This window comes from Nomascus leucogenys, chromosome 9 (genome assembly GCF_006542625.1).
Source record: "Nomascus leucogenys isolate Asia chromosome 9, Asia_NLE_v1, whole genome shotgun sequence".
Lineage (NCBI taxonomy): Eukaryota > Metazoa > Chordata > Mammalia > Primates > Hylobatidae > Nomascus > Nomascus leucogenys.
This window is the reverse complement of record NC_044389.1, coordinates 109,278,942-109,304,233: the sequence shown is the minus strand read 5'-3', so window position 1 is coordinate 109,304,233 and position 25,292 is coordinate 109,278,942. Positions and strand designations below refer to the sequence as shown.

The 25,292-nt window shown below is 46.8% G+C and overlaps 1 protein-coding gene across 1 annotated transcript in view; it reads right to left on the bottom strand.

The window, feature by feature from the left end:
* The window catches only part of IL15RA (interleukin 15 receptor subunit alpha), a 35,067-nt gene extending 14,503 nt beyond the window's left edge, over positions 1–20,564 (bottom strand). The window contains exons 1-3 of the mRNA XM_030819350.1: positions 20,372–20,564; positions 3,732–3,926; positions 2,433–2,531 (exon numbers count right to left, since the gene is read on the bottom strand). Of these exons, the coding sequence (XP_030675210.1) occupies positions 2,433–2,531; positions 3,732–3,926; positions 20,372–20,564 (487 nt within the window). The remainder of the gene's footprint in view (positions 1–2,432; positions 2,532–3,731; positions 3,927–20,371) is intronic.
* Positions 20,565–25,292: the final 4,728 nt, after the last annotated feature.

The window sequence follows — 25,292 nt, the reverse complement described above, 5'->3', positions numbered from 1 at the left end:
GCTGAGGCAAGAGGATCACTTTAGCCTAGGAGCTTGAGGCTGCAGTGACCTATAATTGAGCCACTGCACTCTAGCCTGGGGGACAGAGTGAGACCCCTGTCTCTTAAAAAAAAAAAAAAGGACTGGGGGGGAAGAAAAGAAAAGGTGTCAAAGATCTAAGTTGTTCAGCTTGTTTACTAGAGAAGGCAGGCCCAACGCTGGAGGCTCAGCTGAGAGCAGGTGAAGCTGCGCTGGCTGAGGACGCTCGGAGCGGCTGCATGTGAAACACGGGAAGCCTGGGCTCTGGCCTGAACTCTCCGGGCTGTGCTGGAGGAGAGCGTCCTGATGAGCTCGCTCTCGGGAACAGAGGCTGCCTTGTGTTCAGCGTCTTCCTTGTCTTCCTTGTCCTTACTGGAAGGTGGCTGCCCCTGCACTGTAAGGGTGTGGCGTAACTGTGCTGTTCCCTCTCCGTGAAAAATGTGTCTTCCATTGTGACAGCCACGGAATCTAGGAAACGCGGGGCCAAGCGCTGTGGCTCTCCGGACTCACTGTTGTTGCAGCGTTCCCATGGTCTCCCAGCCACACAGGTCATGAGAAGGCCTCACGCCCCTTAATCCTTTGTCACCACCTTGCATATAACTTGCCCTACCCTCACTGCCAATGCTCCAGGGCTCCCTGCAGACAGGGCGCACCAAGGCGTCCTCAGCCAAGTGCCCACGGTCGTGCCAGCTCGGGTCAAAGGCTGCTGTCACATCGGAGCTTCTGACTGCACAGTTGTGTCTCGATAGTGGCCATCGGACCAGGTATTTGGGATGCGAAGGTGGGGCTGGGAGAGGCTACTTGATCATTCTCTTCCTTGGGTGAACCAGGTGTGACTGAGATCAAAGGGGTTGTAGAATTACCTCAAGTTTAAATGGAGCCAGCCCCTCAACCCCTTCCTCTCTGTGCAGGTGACTCACTAGGAGGGAACCTTGTTTAGCTGCTTCTTCCTCCCTTAAGCTGCAGGCCTCAGCCTTGGCCACTTAAGACCCACCTGCGGGCCGGGTGCCGTGGCTCACACCTGTAATCCCAGCACTTTGGGAGACTGAGGCTTGCGGATCGCCTGAGGTCAGGAGTTTGAGACCAGCCTGGCCAACGTGGTGAAACCCTGTCTCTACTAAAAATACAAAAATTAGCCAGGCGTGGTGGTGCACACCTGTAATCCCAGCTACTTGGGAGGCTGAGGAAGGAAAATCGCTTGAACCTGGGAGGCAGAGGTTGCAGTGAGCCGAGATTTCACCTCTGCCCTCCAGACTGGGCAACAGAGCAAGACTCCATCTCAAAAAAAAAAAAAAAAAGGATCCACCTGGGGCTGGAGAGGCGTGAGTCCCAGCTTGCACCCAGGCCAACTGGAGTGCCCAGGTGATGTCAGTGTGTACCCGTGGCTGACAACCGACACTCTGCAAAGGATGGCTGACAACAGACAGGCCCATCCCTGGGGGCAAAGGAGTAGACAGGGGCCAGGGAAAGCCACAGGCTGGACGATGTGACACTGAAGCCAAGAGTGGACTGTAGCACAAAGGTATCATAGCATGCAGGGCGGAGGGTTCCAAGAAAGCAACCAAGATTTCAAATTTTCTGAACACCGAGAAAGCGCTGAGGAAATCGGTCCTGACAATCACCGAAGACGCTGTTGAAACACGGGACACTGGCAGCCTCAGACAATGCCTCTAAAATAGAGCAGTCACCGTGATGTGCTGGTGTTTAGGTCTGGTGGGGGCAGCTCTCCACAGGTCTCTCACATGTTTGCACATCTTGCAGACATGGGAGCTGATGTCCCTTTCTCTGGACCATCCTCTCAAGGGTGCCTCTACAGCAAGCGCCTTAGAAGACGGGGACATGGTCTCCCCTGGAGCAGAGAGCAGGCGTGATTACTGCCCATGACAAAACGCTTGGGTCTCGGAAGCTCAGGCTTCCTCTCCCACAGTGCAGCCCGCTGAGCAGACAGGTGTCTGTTCAGGCCCAACTGTGCTGCCCCTGCTGGCTAGGGGACGAGGGAATTGATGCAAACATGCTGAAGCTCCCGCTGCTTGTTGGCCTCCCATCCTGGAGTGCCCTCTTTTCTGCCAGCACCCATGAAAATGTTGAGGGCTAACACACATGCAACCTCAAACCTCAGTCTGCTTTCAGTTCGTGACAAAGATAAGTGTCTACAACTAAATATGATATGACATATTAGTGAGTTTTGAACCACTATTAATTCTGCACATATAACACCTGGATATCAAGCAACTTTGATTTGAGAAAGAAAATTAAGCTGGATGTTCTTATTCTTGATTGAATAAGACGTTTGTGCTATTGCCTAAGTCTGCAGTGGCACCACACAGAGGTCCGTGAGTCTGCAGGATTGGTGAGGGGAGGCTCTGGGTGTTGGGAGGGAATAAATGTCCTCAAGAAGTTTCTGACCTTCCTACCTTTTCCAGAAGGGGAGAGGCTCTCTGGCTGTGGGGTCACCCCTGCCGTCGTTACTGTGGAGGGTGGCGCCGGCCTTTGGCGAGCCAGGGCAGGGTCTCCTAGAGAGAGGATAACCACATGGCACTTACGATCCTGCGCCTGGAACCTGGGGTGGCCTCAGAACTGGATACAAATAAAATATATCAACACATGAACTTACAATGGAGGCGTCTGGCTTCCTCAGACAGGTTAAAAGTGTAAGAAACAACGTTTCCCCACCCGGATGCAAAGACAGACTGCAAACTATTTTTCTTGCATTTCCAAAAAGATTGCACAAGTTAAATACCAAATTTATTTTGGCTGAGATGATATTAATGATATCAATTCAATTTTATAATACTGGTTATTCTTGGGAGAATAAATGATCACTCAATAGATTCTATTTTGTTTGTTTGAGACAGGGCCTTGCTCCGTTGCCCAGGTTGGAGTGCAGTGGGGTAATGAGGAGCAGTGATGGCTTCCAGCATCCACCTTCTCATGGGAAATCCAAAACTTTCTCACACTAGTGTGCTCATGAGTGCCCGCCCAGCTCTGCAGCCAAATTCTCTTGCCAGCATCATCTCAAATCAAAGCATTCCATGTAATAAGAGTTAACATTTACCAGGGTTCACGCCACCCTCCCACAGCCCGCAGTGTGGATATCAAGTCCATTTTCCAGATGACCAGCCAGAGTGCAAGAACATCATAAGAGCCGCCCAAGGCCTGCTGGGTGGTAGGCAGCAAAGCCAGGATTTAAACCCAGAATCCTGTGACCCCAGCACCTGTGTGTTTCCAACGCCAGGAGCTGTTGTTGAGGATCACACTGGTGTCTTTCTTTTTTTCTTTCTTTTTTTTTTTTTTTTTTTTTTTTTTTTGCGACGGAGTCTTGCTCTGTCACCCAGGCTGGAGTGCAGTGGTGTGATCTCGGCTCACTGTGACCTCTACCTCCCGGGTTCAAGCAATTCTCCTGCCTCAGTCTCCCAAGTAGCTGGGATTACAGGCGCCTGCCACCATGCCCAGCTACTTTTTGTATTTTTAGTAGAGATGGGGTTTCGCCATGTTGGCCAGGCTGATCTGGATCTCCTGACCTCAAGTGATCCTCCCGCCTCGGCCTCCCAAAGTGCTGGGATTACAGGTGTGAGCCACCGTGCCTGGCCCCCACTGGTGTCTTTAGCTCAGACCTCAGCACGGATCCCTTGACCCCTGAGATGGGGTCTTCTCTCTGTGCAGCCTTGGCGGGGTGGGGGAGGGAGGAAGGTGGGGTGGCAAGGGCTACTCACTAATGCATTTGAGACTGGGGGTTGTCCAGTGGGCGACGTTGGTGGCCTTGTTCAACACGCACTCTGTCAGGCTGGACGTGCCGGCTTTACGCTTGAAACCAGAGTTACAAACGTACCGCTCCCTGGAGTACAAGCTATAGCTCTTGACCCGGATGTCTGCGTGTTCCACGGACGTGGGGGGAGGGCACGTGATGCCTGCGAAAGTGCAGAGGACAGGGGAGGGGGAAGAGGTTTCCACTTGTAAGAGGCGTGCTCCAGGCCCACGCGGCGGTAGTCAGTAACTTTAGGGCTGGGTCCAGCTCATCCTAGGGGTGCCTTAGGACAAGCCCCAGGTGCCAGGCACGTGGAGGATGTGCAGGAAGGGCATTCTCACCCAGAAGCCTTCCCGGAGCCTCGCCTGAAGTGCCAGTCAGCCAGCAAAACTACAGATGAGGGCATGGGGAGAGGGTCATCGATGAAACACCCTCTCCATTCATTTCCCACCCCTCTCCAAGCCCTCAGTATCTCTGAAAAGTCTTCATCCCTCTCCACTGTGGACCCAGCCTCCAATTCTCGGTGAACGACAGCAAGTGCCTCCAGATAGGCCCCCTGCAGGCTCTCCCACAGGTCTCTGCGGCCAGCATCACCTTTAGAAATGCATCTTTGAGCCTGGCCAACATGGTGAAACCCCATCTTTACTAAAAATACAAAAAAATTAGCCGGGCGTGGTGGTACACGACTGTAATCTCAGCTACTGGGGAGGCTGAGGCAGGAGAATTGCTTGAACCTGGGAGGCAGAGGTTGCAGTGAGCCCAGATCATGCCATTGCACTCTAGCCTGGGTGACAGAGTGAGACCCTGTCTCAAAAAAAAAAAAAAGAAATGCATCTTTGACAACGTCACTCTTCCCTGACCACCCAGTGCTCTTAGAATAAAAACAAATCTTTACGAAGTCTTCGGGGCTCGGCCAGCCCCTCTAGCTCTCTTCCCCAGGCCGTGATGGTCTTGGGCTCCCCTCGCACCACTCGCCACGCTACCCACCTCTTCCCAAGCACAACCCACCGTGGCACTCTGTCTCCCACCACCCTTCCTAGCTCACTGAAACACCACCTCCTGAGGAAGGCTGTCCCTCTCCCTCAGTACACAAGGGCCTGGGCTGAGTTCTTTCTCCCTATAGTCTCTTCCACAGTTTGCATCGGAGATGTTGAGATTATGTAATTCATCGCACTGTGTGTACTCTGAGCCAGATGAGGGTAGGGCCGCATCTGTTTCGCTAACACTGTGATCCTGAGCCCAGCACTGTACCTGGAACTAGTAGGTGCTCAAGAAATCCTTGTTGGAAGAACGAATGGATGAACTCTGTTCCTCAACCACAGTCTTCAGCCTGACCTTCCCATAGAGGTGAGTTCAATTTATTTCATTTCCACCTTTGTAGCCAGCTTATCTGATTATCCTGTCTTTTTTAGAAGAAACCAGAAGCAAGGTGAGTTGCTCCAGATGGGTCTACTTTTGTGACAGCTGGAATTGGGCTCAGACTCCAAACTTCAGCTACACATCCAGCAATGGTGCAGGAGCTCAGTTCTGTGGAAATGAGGGGTTTTACAAGTCCACATCTAAGGGGATTGGCCTCAGAAGCAAAGAAGGGATGGAAATGTGTGTCATTTCCATTTCCATTCTGGGGACACTGTATTCATTAATGGCTTTTGGTTGTTGTTGCTAATTATTTATTAACAACTATTGATATTTCTTTGTCCTTAAAAACTTCCTTTCCTATGTGAAAGCAGGTCACATAAATGTTAAAGACAACCTGACTTGAATGGGCTGTAGGAGAACTTCAGGCTTTTTTCCTACATTATGCAACAACAACAACGAAACCTGTAAACAAGAGACGTTGACCTGTTTTCCAGTAGGCAAAAATGAATGAGGTTGGTGTTATTGAACATGTACCTAATATAAAAATCTGTGGATCCCAGGAAAGAATCTATTTAAGGCCTTAATGACTGTTAACGTAAAATCCCCTTTGGCACCAATTTTGTAGACTGTGGTCCTATAAAGAAACTCCAAAAGGATCGTCCTTAGTTCTTAAAAGGCAAGGAGGCAGCTAATGTATCACTCTACCATGATTTCTGCAAGTCCATACTGTTGGCTTTTCCTTGTTTAAGCTGAGGTCCTTCCAATGCCAGAAAGATTTTTTTTCTTTTAAGATAGGGTCTCACTCTGTCCCTGGGGGGTGGAGTGCAGTGGTGTGATCGTAGCTCACCACAGCCTCAACCTCCCAGGCTCAAGCAATCCTCCCACCTCAGACTCCTGAGTAGCTGGGACCACAGGCATGCACCACCATGCTCAGCTAATTTGTTTTTTGTTTGTTTGTTTTGTAGAAATGGGGATCTCTCTATATTGCCCAGGCTGGTCTTAAACTCCTGGGGTCAAGCGATCCTCCTGCCTGGCCTCGAAAACTGCTAGGATTACAGGTGTGAGCCATCATGCCTGGCCTGAAAAATTCAATTGTGGCTAAATTTAAAAAGCAAGATTTTTCTTTAGGCACTTTAAATAACTGTATGATGATTTTCTTTTGACTATTTTTCTTATGAATGAATCCCATTATTAGGTTTTCTTACGCATCAAAGAGATGAGTAAGAAATGGTTTGGGTGTGGCAGGGCTCCGGGTGGGCAGTGCTGGAGGGCACTCTGGGTCCTGGTGCCTGTGGGGACGTGACCAGAAACATCTCCCCCAGACTCCCCACTATTCAAGCGTGTCTAGGCCCTGAGTGATCACTGGCTAAGACACTGGTACAGGTCAGCGACAGGGGTTACAAAGGCAGCTGTAAAACATGGAAACCAACGGGCTGCCTATGGCTGCTGGGGTATTGGCTCTTTGGTTCCAGGTCAGGAGGTTCTCGGTAAGTCCCTGCTGAGCAGTTGGTGCAAAGGCTGGGTCCCAGACAGGAGAACTGAGTGAAGTCATCTTCCTGCTGCCTTGGGGTGGATTGATGGGGAGACCAAATGCAATGGCAGGAAGATTTGCAGCCTGGGGTAGGGAGGCCCCTGACGGCCTCTGAGCCGGGGTCAGCAGGTTGTGGCCCACAGGCCCCATCCAGCCTCCACCTGTTTTTGAGAATAATGTTTTACAGAGGCACTGCCTCTCTCATTCATTAATGTCTTGTCAATGGCAGCTTTCACGCTGCAATGGCAGAGCTGCATAGTTGGAACAGAAACCTGGTTGCCCGCAGAGTCTCAAATAGTTATAATCTGGCCCTTTACAGAAGAAGTTTGCCAAACATATATATATATATTTATATATATATATATATTTTTTTTTTGTAGAGACTGGGTTTCACCATGTTACCCAGGTTGGTCTCAAATTCCTGGGCTCAAGTGATCTGCCTGCCTCCACCTCCCAAAGCACTAGGATTACAGGTGTGAGCCACCGCACCTGACCTCCTCTCATATGTTAAAAGCCCTTGAAAATCAACAAAAAGACTGCCAAATCCCATGGGAAAACAAGAAAAAGATACAACAGGCAGCTCACGGAAAACAAAATACAAATGGCTCTTAAGTGTATTTTAAAATGCTCAATCTTACTCATAATGAAAGAAGTGTTAAGAAGAAAGCTACAGGAGACGGTGCTTCTAGCTGCCAAATCAGAAAAGAGCTGAAAGTTGAATAATAAACCTTGTAGGTCAACAAGAACTTTCAGATTGCTTGTACCACCCTAGTGAGGGCATATTTACAGTCTCAAAGATTACAGAGGTACATGCTTTCTGACCCCACAATTCTGCTCCTAGCAATTTATCTTACAGATCCGTCTGCATACGTGGGAGACATTGTTACAACATATTCCTTAACCTAGCAATTCCACCCCTAAGAATTTATTTTACAGATATACTGGTATATTTGCAAACTGAGTGTGTACAAAGTTATGGATTATAACAGCCAGTATCTGTAACTAATCTTGTATGTTGTCAGTAGGAGACTAATTAAGTAAATTTGTCTTGTTTTTTTTGAGACAGAGTCTCACTCTTGTCACGCAGGCTGGAGTGCAATGGCGCAATCTCGGCTCACTGCAACCTCCGCCTCCCAGGTTCAAGCAATTCTCCTGCCTCAGCCTCTGGAGTAGTTGGCGTGTGCCACCACGCCCAGCAAATTTTTGTATTTTTAGTAGAGATGGCGTTTCACCATATTGGCTACACTGGTCTTGAACTCCTGACCTCCTGACTCCTCGGCCTCCCAAAGTGCTGGGATTACAGGCATGGACCACCACGCCTGGCCTGACAAGAGAGTTTTTAGCACTCATTTAAAATTTCTCTTAAGGTCCTGAGTAACAGCTTGTTCATACCCTTTCGGGTCATGGGATTGATTCCATCAATGAGGCTGCCTTTATAGGTTCCTCTTGCTATGCTCTTTGGAATTTCTTTTCTTTATTTTTTGTTTTTTTAAGACAGAGTCTCGCTCTCTCGCCCAGGCTGGAATGCAATGGTGTGATCTCAGCTCACTGCCCCTGCAGCTTCTGCCTCCTGGGCTCAAACGATTCTTCTCCCTCAGCTTCCTGAGTAGCTCAGACCACAGGCGCCCGCCATCATGCCCGGCTGATTTTTGTGTTTTTAGTAGAGACGGGGTTTCACTATCTTGGCCAGGCTGGTCTTGAACTCCCAACCTCAAATGATCTGCCCGCCTCGGCCTCCCAAAGTGCTGGGATTACAGGTGTGAGCCATCATGCCAGGCCCTGAATTTCTATTCTAATAGTTTCTAACTGGATCAAATTCTCCCACCTCCATCTCAAAAATCCACTCCCTTGTGTGTGCACATGCGTTGTGTTTAGCTTGGCAGTACCGTAGGTTTCACTCCCTGCTACCAAAATCCTTTACCTGCACCAGTGCTGCTTTGTTTTATGTTAAAATATCTGGGAAAATACTTAGGTAGGCAGTGGGGGTAGGGCAGGGCAGAGAGGAATAACCATAAAAACCAGCTCAAATCAACTCCAGAAACATCTGATAGCAGGCCAGAATGGATAGTCCCACAAAAACACAAGACTCTGCTCTGTGACAAAATGTTCCTTCCCTCTGTGAAAGCCTGAATCCACCTGGACATCTGTTCCTCTCTGGGTGCTATTATATCATCGGTGGCTGAACAATCTCCCACCAGCCACAGGGCAGTGACTACAGAAAATAAGGGAGACATGAGGTCCCCAGGTGAAAAGTCAAGAGAAAGACTGGATTTTAGTTGGGGGAGTGACCAACTGGTCTTTCCTCAGCCCCAGCCTTCTCTTTAGCATGGCCGTCTTGGGCCTGGAGAGACCTTGCTAGCTCATAGAGTCAGCTCCTGGTCTCCCGAGGACTGACAACCCTGCCATGAGTTATTCTGAAATCTTGGAAGCGCGGGGGAGTCTAAGAACCCCACCCTTATCCCAAATGCCACACACAGTTACTTACAAGATCGGGCCATTTCTTTTTCTTTTCTTTTCTTTTTTTTCTTTTTTTCTCCTCTCTCCTCTCCTCTCCTCTCCTCTCCTCTCCTCTCCTCTCCTCTCCTCTCCTCTCCTCTCCTCTCCTCTCCTCTCCTCTCCTCCCCTCCCCTCCCCTCCTCTCCCCTCCCCTTCCCTTTCTTTTCTTTCTTTTTTTTCTTTTTTGAAACGGAGTTTCACTCTGTCACCAGGCTGGAGTGCAGCGGCACGATCTTGGCAACCTCCACCTCCTGGATTCAAGCGATTCTCCTGCCTCAGCCTCCTGAGTAGCTGCGACTACAGGCATGTGCCACCACACCCAGCTAATTTTTGTATTTTTAGTAGAGACAGGGTTTCACCATGTTGGCCAGGATGGCCTTGATCTCTTGACCTTGTGATCCGCCTGCTTTGGCCTCCCAAAGTGTTGGGATTACAGGCGTGAGCCACCGCGCCCGGCCAAGATCAGACCATTTCTTTGCAACTGCAAAGACACCTTATTCCCCACGAAGCATCCTTTTCCCAAAGGCTGCTGTTGCTTTCAGTTCTGGTTGGTCATTCATACATTTTGGAATGCTTTCCGTTCCCAGGATATAGTGCATTGGAGAGAGAGTGGATGAACTGATGGACACAGCTCAGCTCAGCTGGGAGTGACAGGTGTTGTTTAGTTACAGTTGTTGGTACATACCCCTGGAAAAGTGCAAGGGTGGCCAGGAGTAAATTCGATAAAGAATAGGCTGGGTGCAGTAGCTCATGCCTGTAATCTGAGCACTTTGGGAGGCTAAGGCAGGTGGATCACCTGAGGTCAGGAGTTCAAGACCAGCCTGGCCAACATGGTGAAAGCCCATCTCTACTAAAATACAAAAAATTAGCTGGGTGTGGTGGTGAGCACCTGTAATTCCAGCTACTCAGGGGGCTGAGGCAGGAGAATCACAGGAACCTGGGAGGCGGAGGATGCAGTGAGCCAAGATTGTGCCACTGCACTTGAGCCTGGGTGGCAGAGCAAGACTCCGTCTCAAAAAAGCAAACAAACAAACAAACAAAAACCCCCCAAAAACCAACAAACCAACCAAACAAAAAACATTAGCAACAAATGTGAAAGTGTTAAGAACCTTAGCACGTAGAAAACTCTTATAAAAATCAACACAAGACAAATACCCTAATGGCCTAACTGGGCAAAGGACACAGTGGGTGAGTCACAAGAGAGGCATTGCCTAAGTCCACACAAAAACATCCCAAACTTCACTAACACATCCCTGTTAGAATTCCATGACCTCTGCTCTTGCTTCTGAAGGATCCTGTACCAGGCAGGGCTGGGGGCAGGGTGGGAGGGGAGAAATCTCAAATTCAAGATTGTTCTTCCCATTCAACTCCCATCCCAAAGCCTTCTCCTCTGTCCAGGAGGAGTGCTCTGCTCACTTCCTGTCTCAGGCATCTGTTGTCCAATGGCCACCACTACTCCCCATTCCGATGAGGACACGTCTTCTGCTAGGCTGATGGTGTGGGAGATGGAGTCGATCTCACCAGTTGTGAGGTATTGGCTAGTTATTATTTTTTTAATTTGTAGAGATGAGGTCTTGCTATGTTGCTCAGGTTGGTCTCAAACTCCTGGGTTCAAGGGATCCTTCCAAAGTGCTGGGATTACAGGCGTGAGCCACCCCGCCTGGCCTACTGAATTTAAGAAACAGTGTATCAATGTCTACCAACAAAAGCCTGCTAAAATTTTGACTGGAATTCACTAAATCTATAGATCAGTTTGGGGAAGAATTGATATCTTAATAATATTGAGTCTTCTTAAAAACCCATCAACACGGTGTCTTTCTTGACTTATTTAAGAATTCTGCAATTTCTCCAGAAATGTTTTATAATTTTCAGTGTGCCAGCCTTGTACATCTTTTGTCAGACATATCCCTAAGTATTCCATATTTTTTATGTCACTGCAAATGGTATGATATTTATTTCGATTTCTTATTGTTTGTTGCTAGTATTTTGCATATTGATTTTTTGGTGTATTGACTCTGTATTCTGCAGCCTTGTAAACTCACTTATTCTAATAGCAGCTTTGTAGATTCCATATGATTTTCTATGGAAATGATCACATCACAGATTCTCTGAGTATGTTTTATGATTCCATTTTATCTCCTTTGTTGGTTATTAACTATAACTCGTTGTACTAGTTTAGTGGTTGTTTTAGGGTGTCCACTATATATCTTTACCTTATCACAGTTTTCCTTCGGGTGATGTTATACCACTGCATACATATCCTGTAAAGATCTGAAACGGCAGACTTCCAGTCTCTCCCCCAAGCCCTTGTGCTATTGTTATATGTTTTGCTTTGACATACGTTATACCCCATGACACATTGTTATTATTTTGCTTTAAACAGTTGATTGTTGTTTATCAGCTCAGGATTTTAAAAGGCATGCATTATATTATTTATCATTTCTGGGTGTTTTTGTAGCAGGAGAGTTTTTCGGTAGCTACTCTGTCATTTTGCTGAGAAAGGAAGTCTATCAGTGGTTCTTCCATTGTGAACGGTCCTCAAACCAAGATAAATCTGTGAATAATTAATGTTTGAATGTACAAGGATATCAGTGTACTACAGCCAATCCAACCAGGCAAAGGGTGGCCAGTTACTTACTTTGTAAAGCTGGACTGTCTCATAACTATACTGGCGATATTACTAACACCGTTTCATTATATTATTTTATTTTAAAAATGATTTTATTTTATTTCATTATTATTTTATTTTATTTTGAGACAGGGTCTAGCTCTGTCACCCAGGCTAGAGTGCAATGGTACAATTATGCCCCACTGTAGCCTCAAACTCCTGGCCTCAAGCAATCCTCCTGCCTCAGCCTCCTGAGTAGCTGGGACTAGAGGCACATGCCACCATACCTGGCTAATTTTTTTTTTTCCTAGAGATGGGGTCTCACCATGTTGCTCAGGCTGGTCTCAAACTCCTGAACTCAAGCCATCCTCCAGAGATAATACATTTAATTGAAGCAATACCTTCATTTCCACATGCCTTAATCACATCTTTAGATACTCGAATTATACTTTCTACATATTCTCTCATAACATTGTTCCCTAGTTATTCAATGTAAACAAGTCTCACCTTGTTTACAATATTATAAGCTCCTTGCTGATGGTATGTATATTTCATAGTTCTCTGGTACTCTCACATTCCTAAGCCTGGTATACGATAGATATTTTCTGAATACATATAATGGAATTATGAAGTAATGGAAATTGGAGTAAACTTATGGCTCTAGGACTTTCAAAACTCTGAAGTAGCCAAAAAGCATATACAACAAGTCCTAACGATCATTTACATGAAGTCACCAAAATAGCGTATGAGGCCACACCTCCTTGTGTTTCCCAGAACCTGTGAATCGCACTTCCTTATCTATCGGGTTGGTTTACAGAGTCTAACAAGAGCTGGCAGCCTCGGCCTGGTTCCATATCCAGAGTTCAGAGGTTGTCAGGTTAGCGTGGCCCCCCTATCCTGCAAGCAGAGTCAGAATGGACTCCCAACATTCCCCTCGCTTACAGCCCCTTTCAAATGCCTGCACGAGCTAAGGGCGGTAGGATTCAGAGACGTGTCAGACATGGTTCCTGTCCTCAGGATGCTCACCGTGGAGCTGGTGTACGGAAAAGGCAAAGGCCTGTGACCTCACAGTCAGCCACCACCTTCCTTCCTTATTTTCCCCGCTGAAATGTCAGCCAAGTCAACGCACTTCCTTTTGGAGCTCGCTGCAAGTACAGACTGTCTCCAGCTCACTGCCTGAAACTGGGCAATTCTTTTCTTTCTCTCTCATTAACTGAGCTTCCCGACCCACCTCTTGTGTGCCAGGTGAATTTCTCCATAACTCAAATCCTTAAATAATGATTTTTGGAGTCTTGCAAGAGTTGAGGGCTGCAGGTTGAAGAGCAAATGAAAGGAAAATAATGAAATACATTCTATAATTTTAGGACTCAAGAAGTCATCTGGCCTCTTCTGCCTCCTGCACTGACATGGCCTGTGTTCAGGATTTCATCACCACCCACCAGAACGATTTCAAAAACCTCAATGCAGCTCCTATTCTCTGGACTCTCCTGACTACAGTTCATTCTTCACACTCTGAACAAGAGCAACCTTTCCACCATGCAGCTCTAGTACTGCTCCCCTGCACAGAAACCCTCAGGGGCTCCCCACTGCACAGAAGGGAATCAAGCCTTTCCAAGAAGAAGCATTCAAATCACATCAACTATGTCCAATGAGCAACACTGATATGACTCCCAGGATATATACTGAGGAGTTTTATATATATTTATTCACTTAGATACATATTATTATTACTATTATTATTTTTATTGTTATTTTTGAGAGAGTCTCACTTTGTCGCCCAGGCTGGAATGCAGTGGACAAGCATCTGTAAAGTCATGAAAACATTGCCAGACAAGATCAGCTATAATTAAAGATGAATTAGAAAAAACTCCAAAATTCTAGATCTTAATTGTGCTATTTCTTTTGTAATTTTATTTATTTACTTTTCTTATTATGAAACAATTCAAATTATGGCAGAAAAATAACAAAAGGCAGACAACTGCATACACGCACACATATGATCGACACATGACATCTTCCCTATTCAATGACAACTACTTCTTGATCTTCTAGTAAAAAATGAATCATATGATGTCTACTACTTGAAAACAACTCCATCTTATTTACGCAGTCCTCCGCTGTTTAACATTTATGTTGATTTTGACAAATCTCATGTTTTATACACTTATGTTTTCACCACTTTTTTGCTATCAGTAGAGGCACAAGCAGTAACAACTAAATAAAATGGATAGGAAATAAAAAATAAAAGGTTTGGGAAAAGACCCCTAAAGTTCTGAAAAATGGCTTAAAAATACTTAAAGACACATAAAAAGTTGTGAAAACACCCCCAAGTGCACTTACACCTTATATTAAAAAAGCAAACTGAAATTGGTGGCTAGGGATATTTGTCTTCAAAGAAAGCATTGTCTTCTCAGCTGCTTTTGGCCATCGCCCGCAATCTTTCAGACTGAAATGCTCTCTAAGAAGTCAGTGACCTTCTACCCAACATAATGGACTCCTCTGCAAATCAGGCCTTTTAAATAAGAACAGACTGGCAACAACTTGTTGTACCTAGTAGCACAAGAAGGAGACTTCACATCTTAGTGATATTGATTTGTCCAACCCATGAACATGGTATATCTCTCCATTGATTTAGTTCTTTAATTTCTCTAAGCAATGGTTTATAGTTTTCCATATATGAAAGATGTCTTTCACATCTTTTGTTAGATTTATCCGTAAGTATCTAATGCTTTTTAATGTTATTTCAAATGACTTTTAAAAATTTTTAAATTTCTAATTGTTCATTGTGAATATATAGAAATAGAACTGATTTTTGTGTAGTGGTGTTTTGTATACTGTAACCAACTTACACGCATATAGCTGACTGATGTTCAAAAGGTATAAGAGCAAGTCAGTGAAGATAATCTTTTCAATAAAGGATGCTGGAATAATTGGATATGCATATATAGAAACAAACAAAACCCCAAAACAACCTTTAATTCATGCTTCGCATTATAAACAAAATTAATTCGAGATGGATCACAGCCATAAATGTAAACCGTAAAGCTATAAAACTTCTAGAGGAACACATAGAAGGAAACCTTTGTAACCTTAGGCTGGGCAAATATTTCTTAGATATGACACCAAAAGCCCAAAACACAACATATCAAATTAATAAATTAGACTTCATAAAAATTAAAAACTTCTGCTTTTCAAAAGACACTGCTAAGAGAAAGGATAAGCCACAGAATCTGAGAAAATATTTGCAAATCATATACCTGATTAGGGCCTTGTATCCAGAATATATAAAGAACTCTCAAAATTCAGTGATGATACAATTCAATTTTTTATTCTTAAGACAGAGTCAGAAAAAAAAAAAAAAAGACAGTCTCGCTCTGTCTCCCAGTCTGGAGTGCAGTGGCGCGATCTCAGCACGCTGCAACTTCTGCCTCCAGGGTTCAAGAGATTCTCCTGCCTCAGCCTCCTGAGTAGCTGACATTACAGGCATGGGCTACCATGGCCGGCTAATTTTTGTATTTTTAGTAGAGAAGGGGTTTTACCATGTTGACCTGGCTGGTCTCGAACTCCTGGCCTCAAGTGATCTGCCCGCGTTGGCCTCCCGAAGTGCTGGGATTACAGGTGTGAGTCACCACACCCAGCTGATACAACTCAATTTTTAAGAGAGCAAAAAAGATATACACGGACACTACCAGAGAAGATATATACATGGCAAATAAGCACATAACGTCACTAGCTGTAGAAAAATGCAAATTAAAACTACAAGGGGAGACCCCCTACATACCTAGTAGAATGGGTGAAATTAAAAAGATTCATCATACCAAGGGCTGACAAGGGTGTGAAGGAACTGGAACTTCCCTACACTGCTGTGGGAATGTAAAATAGTACAACAACTTTGGGAAATGGTTTAGCAGTTTCTTTAAAAATTAAACTTCTGAGGCCAGGTGTGGTGGCTCACACCTGTAATCCCAGCACTTTGGGAGGCCAAAGCAGGCAGATCACCTGAGGTCAGGAGTTCGAGACCAGCCTGGCCAATGGTGAAACCCCATCTCTACTAAAAATACAAAAATTAGCCGGGCGTGGTGGTGCAAGCCTGTAGTCCCAGCTACTCAGGAGGCTGAGGCAGGAGAATCGCTTGAACCCAGGAGGCAGAGGTTTCAGTGAGCAGGCATGGAGCCACTGCACTTCAGTCTGGGCACAGAGTGAGATTCTGTCTCAAAATAAGTAAATTAAAAATAAATAAATAAAAATTAAAAATTAAACGCCTGAGAGGTCAAGGCTGCAGTGAGCTATCATCATGCTGCTGCACTCCAGCTTGGGAAACAATGGTGTGACCGTGTTTCAAAAAAAAAAAAAAATTAAACATAACACTTGCTGTATAACACAGCCACTCTACTCCCAACCATTCTCCACCCATGCGAAATGAAAGCATGTGTCCATACAGAAACCTGTATGTCAGTGTTCATAGCAGCTTTCTAGGTAATAGTGCCAAACTGGAAACAACCCAAATGTCCCTTAACAAGTGAATGGGCTACCAATGACTTTCTTCACAGAATTGGAAAAAACTACTTTAAAGTTCATATGGAACCAAAAAAGAGCCCGCATTGCCAAGTCAATCCTAAGCCAAAAGAACAAAGCTGGAGACATCACGCTACCTGACTTCAAACTATACTACAAGGCTACAGTAACCAAAACAGCATGGTACTGGTACCACAACAGAGACATAGATCAATGGAACAGAACAGAGCCCTCAGAAATGATGCCGCATATCTACAACTATCTGATCTTTGACAAACCCGACAAAAACAAGAAATGGGGAAAGGATTCCCTATTTAATAAATGGTGCTGGGAAAACTGGCTAGCCATATGTAGAAAGCTGAAACTGGATCCCTTCCTTACACCTTATACAAAAATTAATTCAAGATGGATTAAAGACTTAAATGTTAGACCTAAAACCATTAAAACCCTACAAGAAAACCTAGGCAATACCATTCAGGACATAGGCGTGGGCAAGGACTTCATGTCTAAAACACCAAAAGCAATGGCAACAAAAGCCAAAATTGACAAATGGGATCTAATTAAAGAGCTTCTGCACAGCAAAAGAAACTACCATCAGAGTGAACAGGCAACCTACAGAATGGGAGAAAATTTTTGCAACCTACTCATCTGACAAAGGGCTAATATCCAGAATCTACAATGAACTCAAACAAATTTACAAGAAGAAAACAAACAACCCCATCAAAAAGTGGGCAAAGGACATGAACAGACACTTCTCAAAAGAAGACATTTATGCAGCCAAAAAACACATGAAAAAATGCTCATCATCACTGGCCATCAGAGAAATGCAAATCAAAACCACAGTGAGATACCATCTCACACCAGTTAGAATGGCCATCATTAAAAAATCAGGAAACAACAGGTGCTGGAGAGGATGTGGAGAAATAGGAACACTTTTACACTGTTGGTGGGACTGTAAACTAGTTCAACCATTGTGGAAGACAGTGTGGCGATTCCTCAGGGATCTAGAAGTAGAAATACCGTTTGACCCAGCCATCCCATTACTGGGTATATACCCAAAGGACTATAAATCATGCTGCTATAAAGACACATGCACACGTATGTTTATTGCGGCACTATTCACAATAGCAAAGAGTTGGAACCAACCCAAATGTCCAACAACAATAGACTGGATTAAGAAAATGTGGCACATATACACCATGGAATACTATGCAGCCATAAAAAATGATGAGTTCATGTCCTTTGTAGGGACATGGATGAAACTGGAAAACATCATTCTCAGTAAACTATCGCAAGGACAAAAAACCAAACACCACATGTTCTCACTCATAGGTGGGAATTGAACAATGAGAACTCATGGACACAGGAAGGGGAACATCACACTCCGGGGACTGTTGTGGGGTTGGGGGAGGGGGGAGGGACAGCATTAGGAGATACACCTAATGCTAAATGACGAGTTAATGGGTGCAGGAAATCAACATGGCACATGGATACATATGTAACAAACCTGCGCATTGTGCACATGTACCCTAAAACCTAAAGTATAATAATAAAAAAAAAAAAACAAGTGAATGGCTAAACAAATGGTGGGCTAGCCGTGGGTAGATTACTACTCAGTGGTAGAAACCAATGAACTACTTATACAAATTACAACATAGATAAATTCTCAGGATAATTACTGTCTGTGAAGAAGCCAAACAAGAAAGAGTTCCTACTGTACAATTCTATTTATAAAAAATTTTAGAAAGTGCATCAAATTGATAGTGACCAAAAAAACAGATAAGCAGTTGCCTGGGAGATGGGCGAGGTGGGAGATGAGGATTGTGCAGGGCATGAGGAAGTCTTTGGGAGTGATGGTTGTGTTCACTCTTGGTGGTGGCAATGCTTTCATGAGTATGTATGCATTTACCTCCAAACTTATCAAAGTGTGCAACTTCAATATATGCAGTTTATTGTCTGCCAATTACACCTCAATAAGGCTGTTAAAGGGAAAAAAAACATCGGCTGGGTGCGGTGGCTCACGCCTATAATCCCAGCACTTTGGTAGGCCGAGGCGGGCAGATCACAAGGTCAGGAGTTTAAGATCAGCCTGACCAACATGGTGAAACCCCGTTTCTATTAAAAACACAAAAGTTACCGGGCGTGGTGGCAAGCGCCTGTAATCCCAGCTCTCAGGAGGCTGAGGCAGGAGAATCGCTTGAACCCAGGAGGGGGAGGTTGCAGTGAGCTGAGATCGAGCTACTGCACTCCAGCCGGGGTGACAGAGTGACACTCCGTCTCAAAAAAGAAAACAAAAAAGAAAGAAAAAGAAAAAACAAAACAAAACATCGAGAGCTTTGGGAAGGGAAGGTAGCAACACCTTTCTAAGGTCAAAGGGCAAGGTTGTGCAGCTGATGAGATTAGAGATCTCCCAGTGGTGCTCCCCTATCCACTCAGTCTTCAGGAAAGACACCTCCTCTCTGCTGGGCTCTGACTAAGGCTGTATTTCACTTTCATATTGTGTAATCCAGCTGCCCCAGTTGCCAGCTATGGGGTCCTGTGACACTGCTAGCCAGCTGGGAGGAAGCAACCGGTCACCAACTAACTCTGCTTCTCAGATGTGGGGGAAAATCCAAGCATCAGAGTCTCATGAAAACGAAACTTCATGAAGCCTCGCAGAGCTGGGGTGGGGGTGGCGGCGGGTGGGGAGGCGTTCGGGCCACACCAGGCAGCAGCAACTGTTCGTGGAATGGCTTTGGCCAGGGCCTGGGCAGACTGGCCCGACTCGATGTAAATTATTCAGGGTCTCGCTTAAAAATACACACAGATCATGGGGTTACTAATTCCTATAGAGTCCATGGATGGCCTTCAGTGGGGCTTTGACCCCAAAATCATACGCACATTTTGTAAGTATGTGCATTCATGCATTTTTCTGGGGGCGGGGGGTTCATAGCTTTCATCAGACCCTCCTAGAGCTCCCTGACTATAAAAAGAGAAAGAAGCGCTGACAAGGATAGAGCTAGACCCAGCTACTGTTTCTCCTCCTTCCTCTGGCTCCCGGGACAAAACCCCTAGGAATCGCTCATTCCATCCTCCCTGCCGAGATCAGAGCTCCGCGACCCGCTTTCTTCTCATACACCAAGCGATCACAGATTTCTTCCCCCTTTTCCTGCGAGTGTAGACTCCAGACTGGCCCCCAACTCCCCACCCCCATCCGGTCCCGACCACCTCTGCTGGTTTCCTGATCGCTTAAGAATTGGAAGGGGCCGGGCGCGGTGGCTCACGCTTGTAACCCCAGCACTTTGGGAGGCCGAGGCGGGCGGATCACGAGGTCAGGAGATCGAGACCACGGTGAAACCCCGTCTCTACTAAAAATACAAAAAAAAATTAGCCGGGCGTGGTGGCGGGCGCCTGTAGTCCCAGCTACTCGGAGAGGCTGAGGCAGGAGAATGGCGTGAACCCGGGAGGCGGAGCTTGCAGTGAGCGGAGATCGCGCCACTGCACTCCAGCCTGGGCGACAGAGCGAGACTCCGTCTCAAAAAAAAAAAAAAAAAAAAAAGAATTGGAAGTTGTTTCCAGGTCCCCAGGTGTGCAACTCGCCCGACGCGTTTCCCCCCGGGACACAGCTCCTCCCCACCCTCCCACCTACCACTGACATAATTTACTTTTGCCTGGGAGTCGGGAGGGGTAGTTTCTCCCGGACCCCTCCGAGGACCGCGTGCTATGCAACACCCGCCCTGCTGTCCCGGCGCCTGGGAGAAGCGCACTCGCCCGTGTCTCCTAACTGCTGGACGCCGCCGGCTCCGCGCTCCCGTGGCCAAAACGGGCTTCTCAGAACTGCTCCTGACCTCGGCCTCGGAGACCCCAGCCCGGCCGCCCGCTCCCTTACATGGGTGAACCGGGCGCAGCGGCGGCGCTCTCCCTGCGACCCCGGCTCCCGGCACGTGTCCCTCCTGCCCGGCGCCGCGCCCCCTCCCCGGCCCGGACCTGCGCGCACCGCGCTCCCGAGGGCACCGACGCCCCGCACGGCCAGCGGAGATGCGGCGCCCTGTTCCCTCCAGCTCCACGCCCCGGCCCCCTTCCAAGTCCCGCCCGGGCGCCCCTGCTCCCAGCTCCCTACCCCGCGTCGCCGGCGGCCGGAGCAGCAGCAGCAGTAGCAGCGCCGGGAGACCGAGGGTCCGGCAGCCGCGCGCCCGCCGCGGGGCCATGGCCGCAGCTCCACAGGGCACCGCTGGACGCCCCGGGCGAGCGCTGCCCAGGCCGGGGGGAGGTGGCGAGCGCGGCTCTGGGACCTGCCGCCCTGCCAGTCGCATTCGCTTTCGCTTTTGCTTTGGCCCCCGAGGGCTCGGAGAGGTGCAGAGCGGTGACAGATCCGTGACTCAGCGTCCCCACCCTTGCTAGAGAAGGAGCCCCGCCGGCCACCGCGGCCCCGCACAGCCACCCCTGTCCCCGGGACGCATGGGCCGTGCCCGGTGGGGACCCAGGACCTTACCCACGCAAGCCCGGGAGCCTCCCGGTCCTCCGCGCTCCTTGTGCTCCGGGACCTCCAGTGTGCACTCTGTCCGGTGTCCCCACTGGGGAGAGAGTGGGCAAAGCCATCGGAGAGCAGACTCTCTCCAGCCCTCTCTGCGGCTCGGATCCACTTGACCTCGCCCGGCGTTGGTCGCCTCCAGCTGCTCCGCCTGCGACTTTCCTGGTCTCCCTCCCGGGCCCTGCGCTCGGTTGTGAGCGGCCGGCCTGGGTGAGTGCCCGCGGAGGTGTCGCCGCGGTGCGGGGACGCGGGCACCTGCCCGAGCGGAGCTCAGCCCTGCTGGCGCCCCGCCACCTGCTGGCGCCAGCTCCGCCACTTCACCGAATGCTGCTGCAGCTTTGCTCCCCGAGAAAATGCCTCACGTTAGAAGGAGACGGGGCGGAGGGGGGAGAAGGGGGAGAGGAGCCACAGTGCTTCACCTCTGCCCCTCGCTTCCTTAGGTTCTTCCAGGCTGCTATCCCCCTCTTTGGCTGGTGGGTTTTTTTCTTTCATGGGGTCTCAAGTGAAGCCTGACAACCGGGTCTGTAAGCTCCCAAGTGCAGATTCTCAGGTCTAGGGGTGACACTGGACAGGACGAGACATCTCCAAGCCTCGGTCATTGCCTCTTAAAATCTCACAACGTGTTTATGAGGCTTTTGTGACATACTTGCAAATTCTCTTTCAAAACGAAATAATCTGTACAATAATCCCCCAAGACACAGGTTTACCTATATAACAAACCTGCACATATAACCCTGAACTTAAAAGTTAAATAAAAGAATCTAGGGGCCGGGCGCGGTAGCTCACGCTTGTAATCCCAGCACGTTGGGAAGCCGAGGCGGGCGGATCACGAGGTCAGGAGATCGAGACCACGGTGAAACCTCGTCTCTACTAAAAATACAAAAAATTAGCCGGGCGTGGTGGCGGGCTCCTGTAGTCCCAGCTACTCGGAGAGGCTGAGGCAGGAGAATGGCGTGAACCTGGGAGGCGGAGCTTGCAGTGAGCCGAGATCGCGCCACTGCACTCCAGCCTGGGTGACAGAGCGAGACTCCGTCTCAAAAAAAAAAAAAAAAAAAAAAAAAAAAAAAAAGAATTTAGAGCCGAGCGCGGTGGCCACTCCTGAAATCCAAGCACTTTCGGAGGCCAAGGCAGGTGAATCGCCTGAAGTCAGGAATTCGAGACTAGCCTGGCCAACATGGTGAAACCCCGTCTCTACTAAAAATACAAAAATTAGCTGGGCGTGGTGGCGGGCGCCTGTAATCCCAGCTACTCGGGAGGCTGAGGCAGGAGAATCACCTGAACCCAGGAGGCTGAGGTTGCAGTGAGCTGAGATCGCACCACTGCCCTCTAGCCTGGGCAACAGAGTGAGACTCGGTCTCAAAAAAATAAATAAAATAAAATAAAACAAACAAACAAAAGAATTTAGTGGCATATAAACATAGGTTGTTATACATCCCCCCCCCACCCCCCACACACACAGTGGGAAAAGAGTAGATGAAAGCTTTTCCTACAGTCATGTGGAGCCTAATGACCTTTCTGTTAATGCCAGCTGGTATGTGCCTCGGTGGTCCTGTAAGATTATAATTCCGTGTTTTTACTGTAACTTTTCTATGTTTAGAGACACAGATCCTCACCATTGTGTTACAGTTGCCTGCAGTATTCAGCAAAGCTTCCTGCTGCACAGCTTTGCAGTCTCGGAGCAACAGGCTAGGTCATGTGGCCTCAGTGTGTAGCAGGCTATGCCATGCAAATTGTGTAAGTCCTCTGCGATGCTGGCAAAACGAGGAAATCATCTGACAAGCTTCTCAGAAACTATCTCTATTAGTAAGTGAGGCATGACTGTACTTGCTCCTCTTTCCCTAAAAAGTTTAAAATTGGCATAAATGTAAAACATGCTGAACAAATGAACGCAGAGGATTGGAAATCCCACTTGGACCCAACCTATAAATATAATCAATGTCAACATTTTGTGTGTTTCAGACTTATGAAAGCTTCTTTTGTTACGGACATTTTCAAATATCAAAAGTAGAGGCCAGACGCGGTGGCTCACGCTTATAACCCCAGCACTTTGGAAGACAGAGGCAGGAGGATCGCTTGAGCCCAAGAGTTGGAGATCAGCTTGGGCAACACAGTGAGACCCCTATCTCTACAAAATATTTAAACAATATTAGCCTGATGTGCTGGCACTTGCCTGTAGTCCCAGCTGCTTGGGAGGCTGAGTCGGGAGCATTGTTTAAGCCCAGGAGTTTGAGGATGCAGTGAGCTATGATGGCGCCACTGCACTCCAGCCTGGGCAACAGAGCCAGTCACTGTCTCTTAAGTTAAAAAAAAAAAAAAAAGTCGAAAATGAATAATGAACCTACCATCCGGCAGTGACCGCACAAGGTCCGTTCTTTTTTTCTAAGCAGGAACAGCCACCCTTACTCCAACTGGAGAAATCCCACATTATTCAATTTCCCTCAATACTTAAGAATATATCTCAAGATGATAAGATCAAATTTAAAAATTAGCAATATTCCTTCATATTGTCAAATATATTCAGGGTTTATTGAATGCAGGCTGAGCATAGCATGTATAAAATAGAGCATTTTTTATTCTACGAACATTTATGAAGTAGAGATTTCTCCATTATTACAGACTCTTTGTAAAAGTTTTTAATGGCTGCAAATTATCATAGTTTAACATCCCCTCTATTATTTTAATATTAAAGATAACATTATCATAAATATCTTTCTACAAAATCTTGTGAATTTAAGATTGTTTAGAATAGATTTCCTACAGTGGAACTATTGATTCAACTGGTAGGGAATATTTTTAAAGCCTTTTTTTCTTTTAAACAAATATTTCTATCTTGCTTTCCAGAAGTCTTTTATCAATATACCTTCTAACTAGCATTGTGTTAAAGTACCCATTTTACTGCATTCTGGCCAAAAGTAAATTTTAAAATTTGAAAATAAAATTGTAAATTTGGTATGCTTAAAAGAACTCTATTTCATTACATATATATGTGTTGTTAAATAATGTAAATTTCAAACATACTTCGAAGTATAGCAATCAGTAAATATAGTGGATATCCATGAGCCTACTGCCTCATCCTGTCAAATCTTAGTATGTCTGCTCAATATTTGCTTCAGACATTTTTTGGAACAAAAAAATTACAGATAAAGTTGAAGCCCCTTTGTATTCCTGCATCTTTCTCTTCCTCCGTCTTCCACCTTCTCGCAGGTAAATGTTTCTTGAAACTGGTACTCATCATTCCCAGGCATTCTTAGGCCCTTTTTCCATGTGTATGTCCGTGTACAACAGACAGGATGGCTTACATTTTTAAAAATTCATATGATTAAGCCTGGGTGCAGTGGCTCACGACTGTAATCCCAGCACTTTGGGAGGCTGAGGTGGGCGGATCACTTGAGGTCAGGAGTTCAAGACCAGCCTGGTCAACATGGTGAAACCCCAGTTCTACTAAAAATACAAAAATTAGCAGGGTGTGGTGGCATGCACCTGTAATCTCATCTACTTGGGAGGCTGAGGCACGAGAATCGCTTGAACCTGGGAGGTGGAGGTTGCAGTGAGCTGAGATCACATCACTGCACTCAAGCTTGGGCAACAGAAAGAGACTAGGTCTCAAAAAAAAAAAAAAATTCATATGAACAGTACCATACAGGTTGAGCACTCCAGATCTCCAAATCCCAAATCCAAAATGGTCCAAAATCCAAAACTTTTTGAGCTCTGACATTACGCCACAAGTGGAAAATTCCACACCTGATCTCGTGAGGTGGGTTGCAATCAAAACACAGGCACACAACACACTGTTTATTCAGCATGCCCAAGGGGAAAAAAGACTCTCCCAGCCGCCTTCAGCTGAGAGATATCTTTTCTGTGCACGCCCAGATTCCCCCATGCAAGCACGCGCACAAAGGGTGGTAAAATGGCATGTGTGCAGGTTGAACACACCCACGACAGGTCCCCACGATTCCCCATATGGAGCCAAGGCCTGCCTCTGTGCACTTCTCACTGTGGTATTTTTGCTTATTCTCTGCTGTCTGGTCTAATGATATTGTTGAAAATGTTGGCCGGGTGCAGTGGCTCACGTCTGTAATCTCAGCACTTTGGGAGGCCAAGGCAGGTGGATCACGTGAGCTCAGGAGTTCGAGACCAGCCTGGGCAACACAGCGAAACCCCTCTATTAAAAATATGAAAATTAGCCTGGTGTGGTGGCACGTGCCTGTAATCCCAGCTATTTAGGAGGCTGAGTCACAACAATCACTTGAATCCAGGAGGCTGAGGTTGCAGTGAACTGAGATCATACCACTACACTCCAGCCTGGGTGATAGAGCAAGACTCTGTCTCAAACAAAAACAAAAACAAAAACAAAACAATAAAAAAGAAAATGTCACAAAGGTCTGCAGATACCCCTGTGGATAATAGTGATAAGAAAAAGAAAGCATTTATGTTTATCTATAACACAGAAAGTCAAACTGTTGGAGACAGTAGGCAGTGGTGTAAGTGTGAAATGTCTTATAGAAAGGTA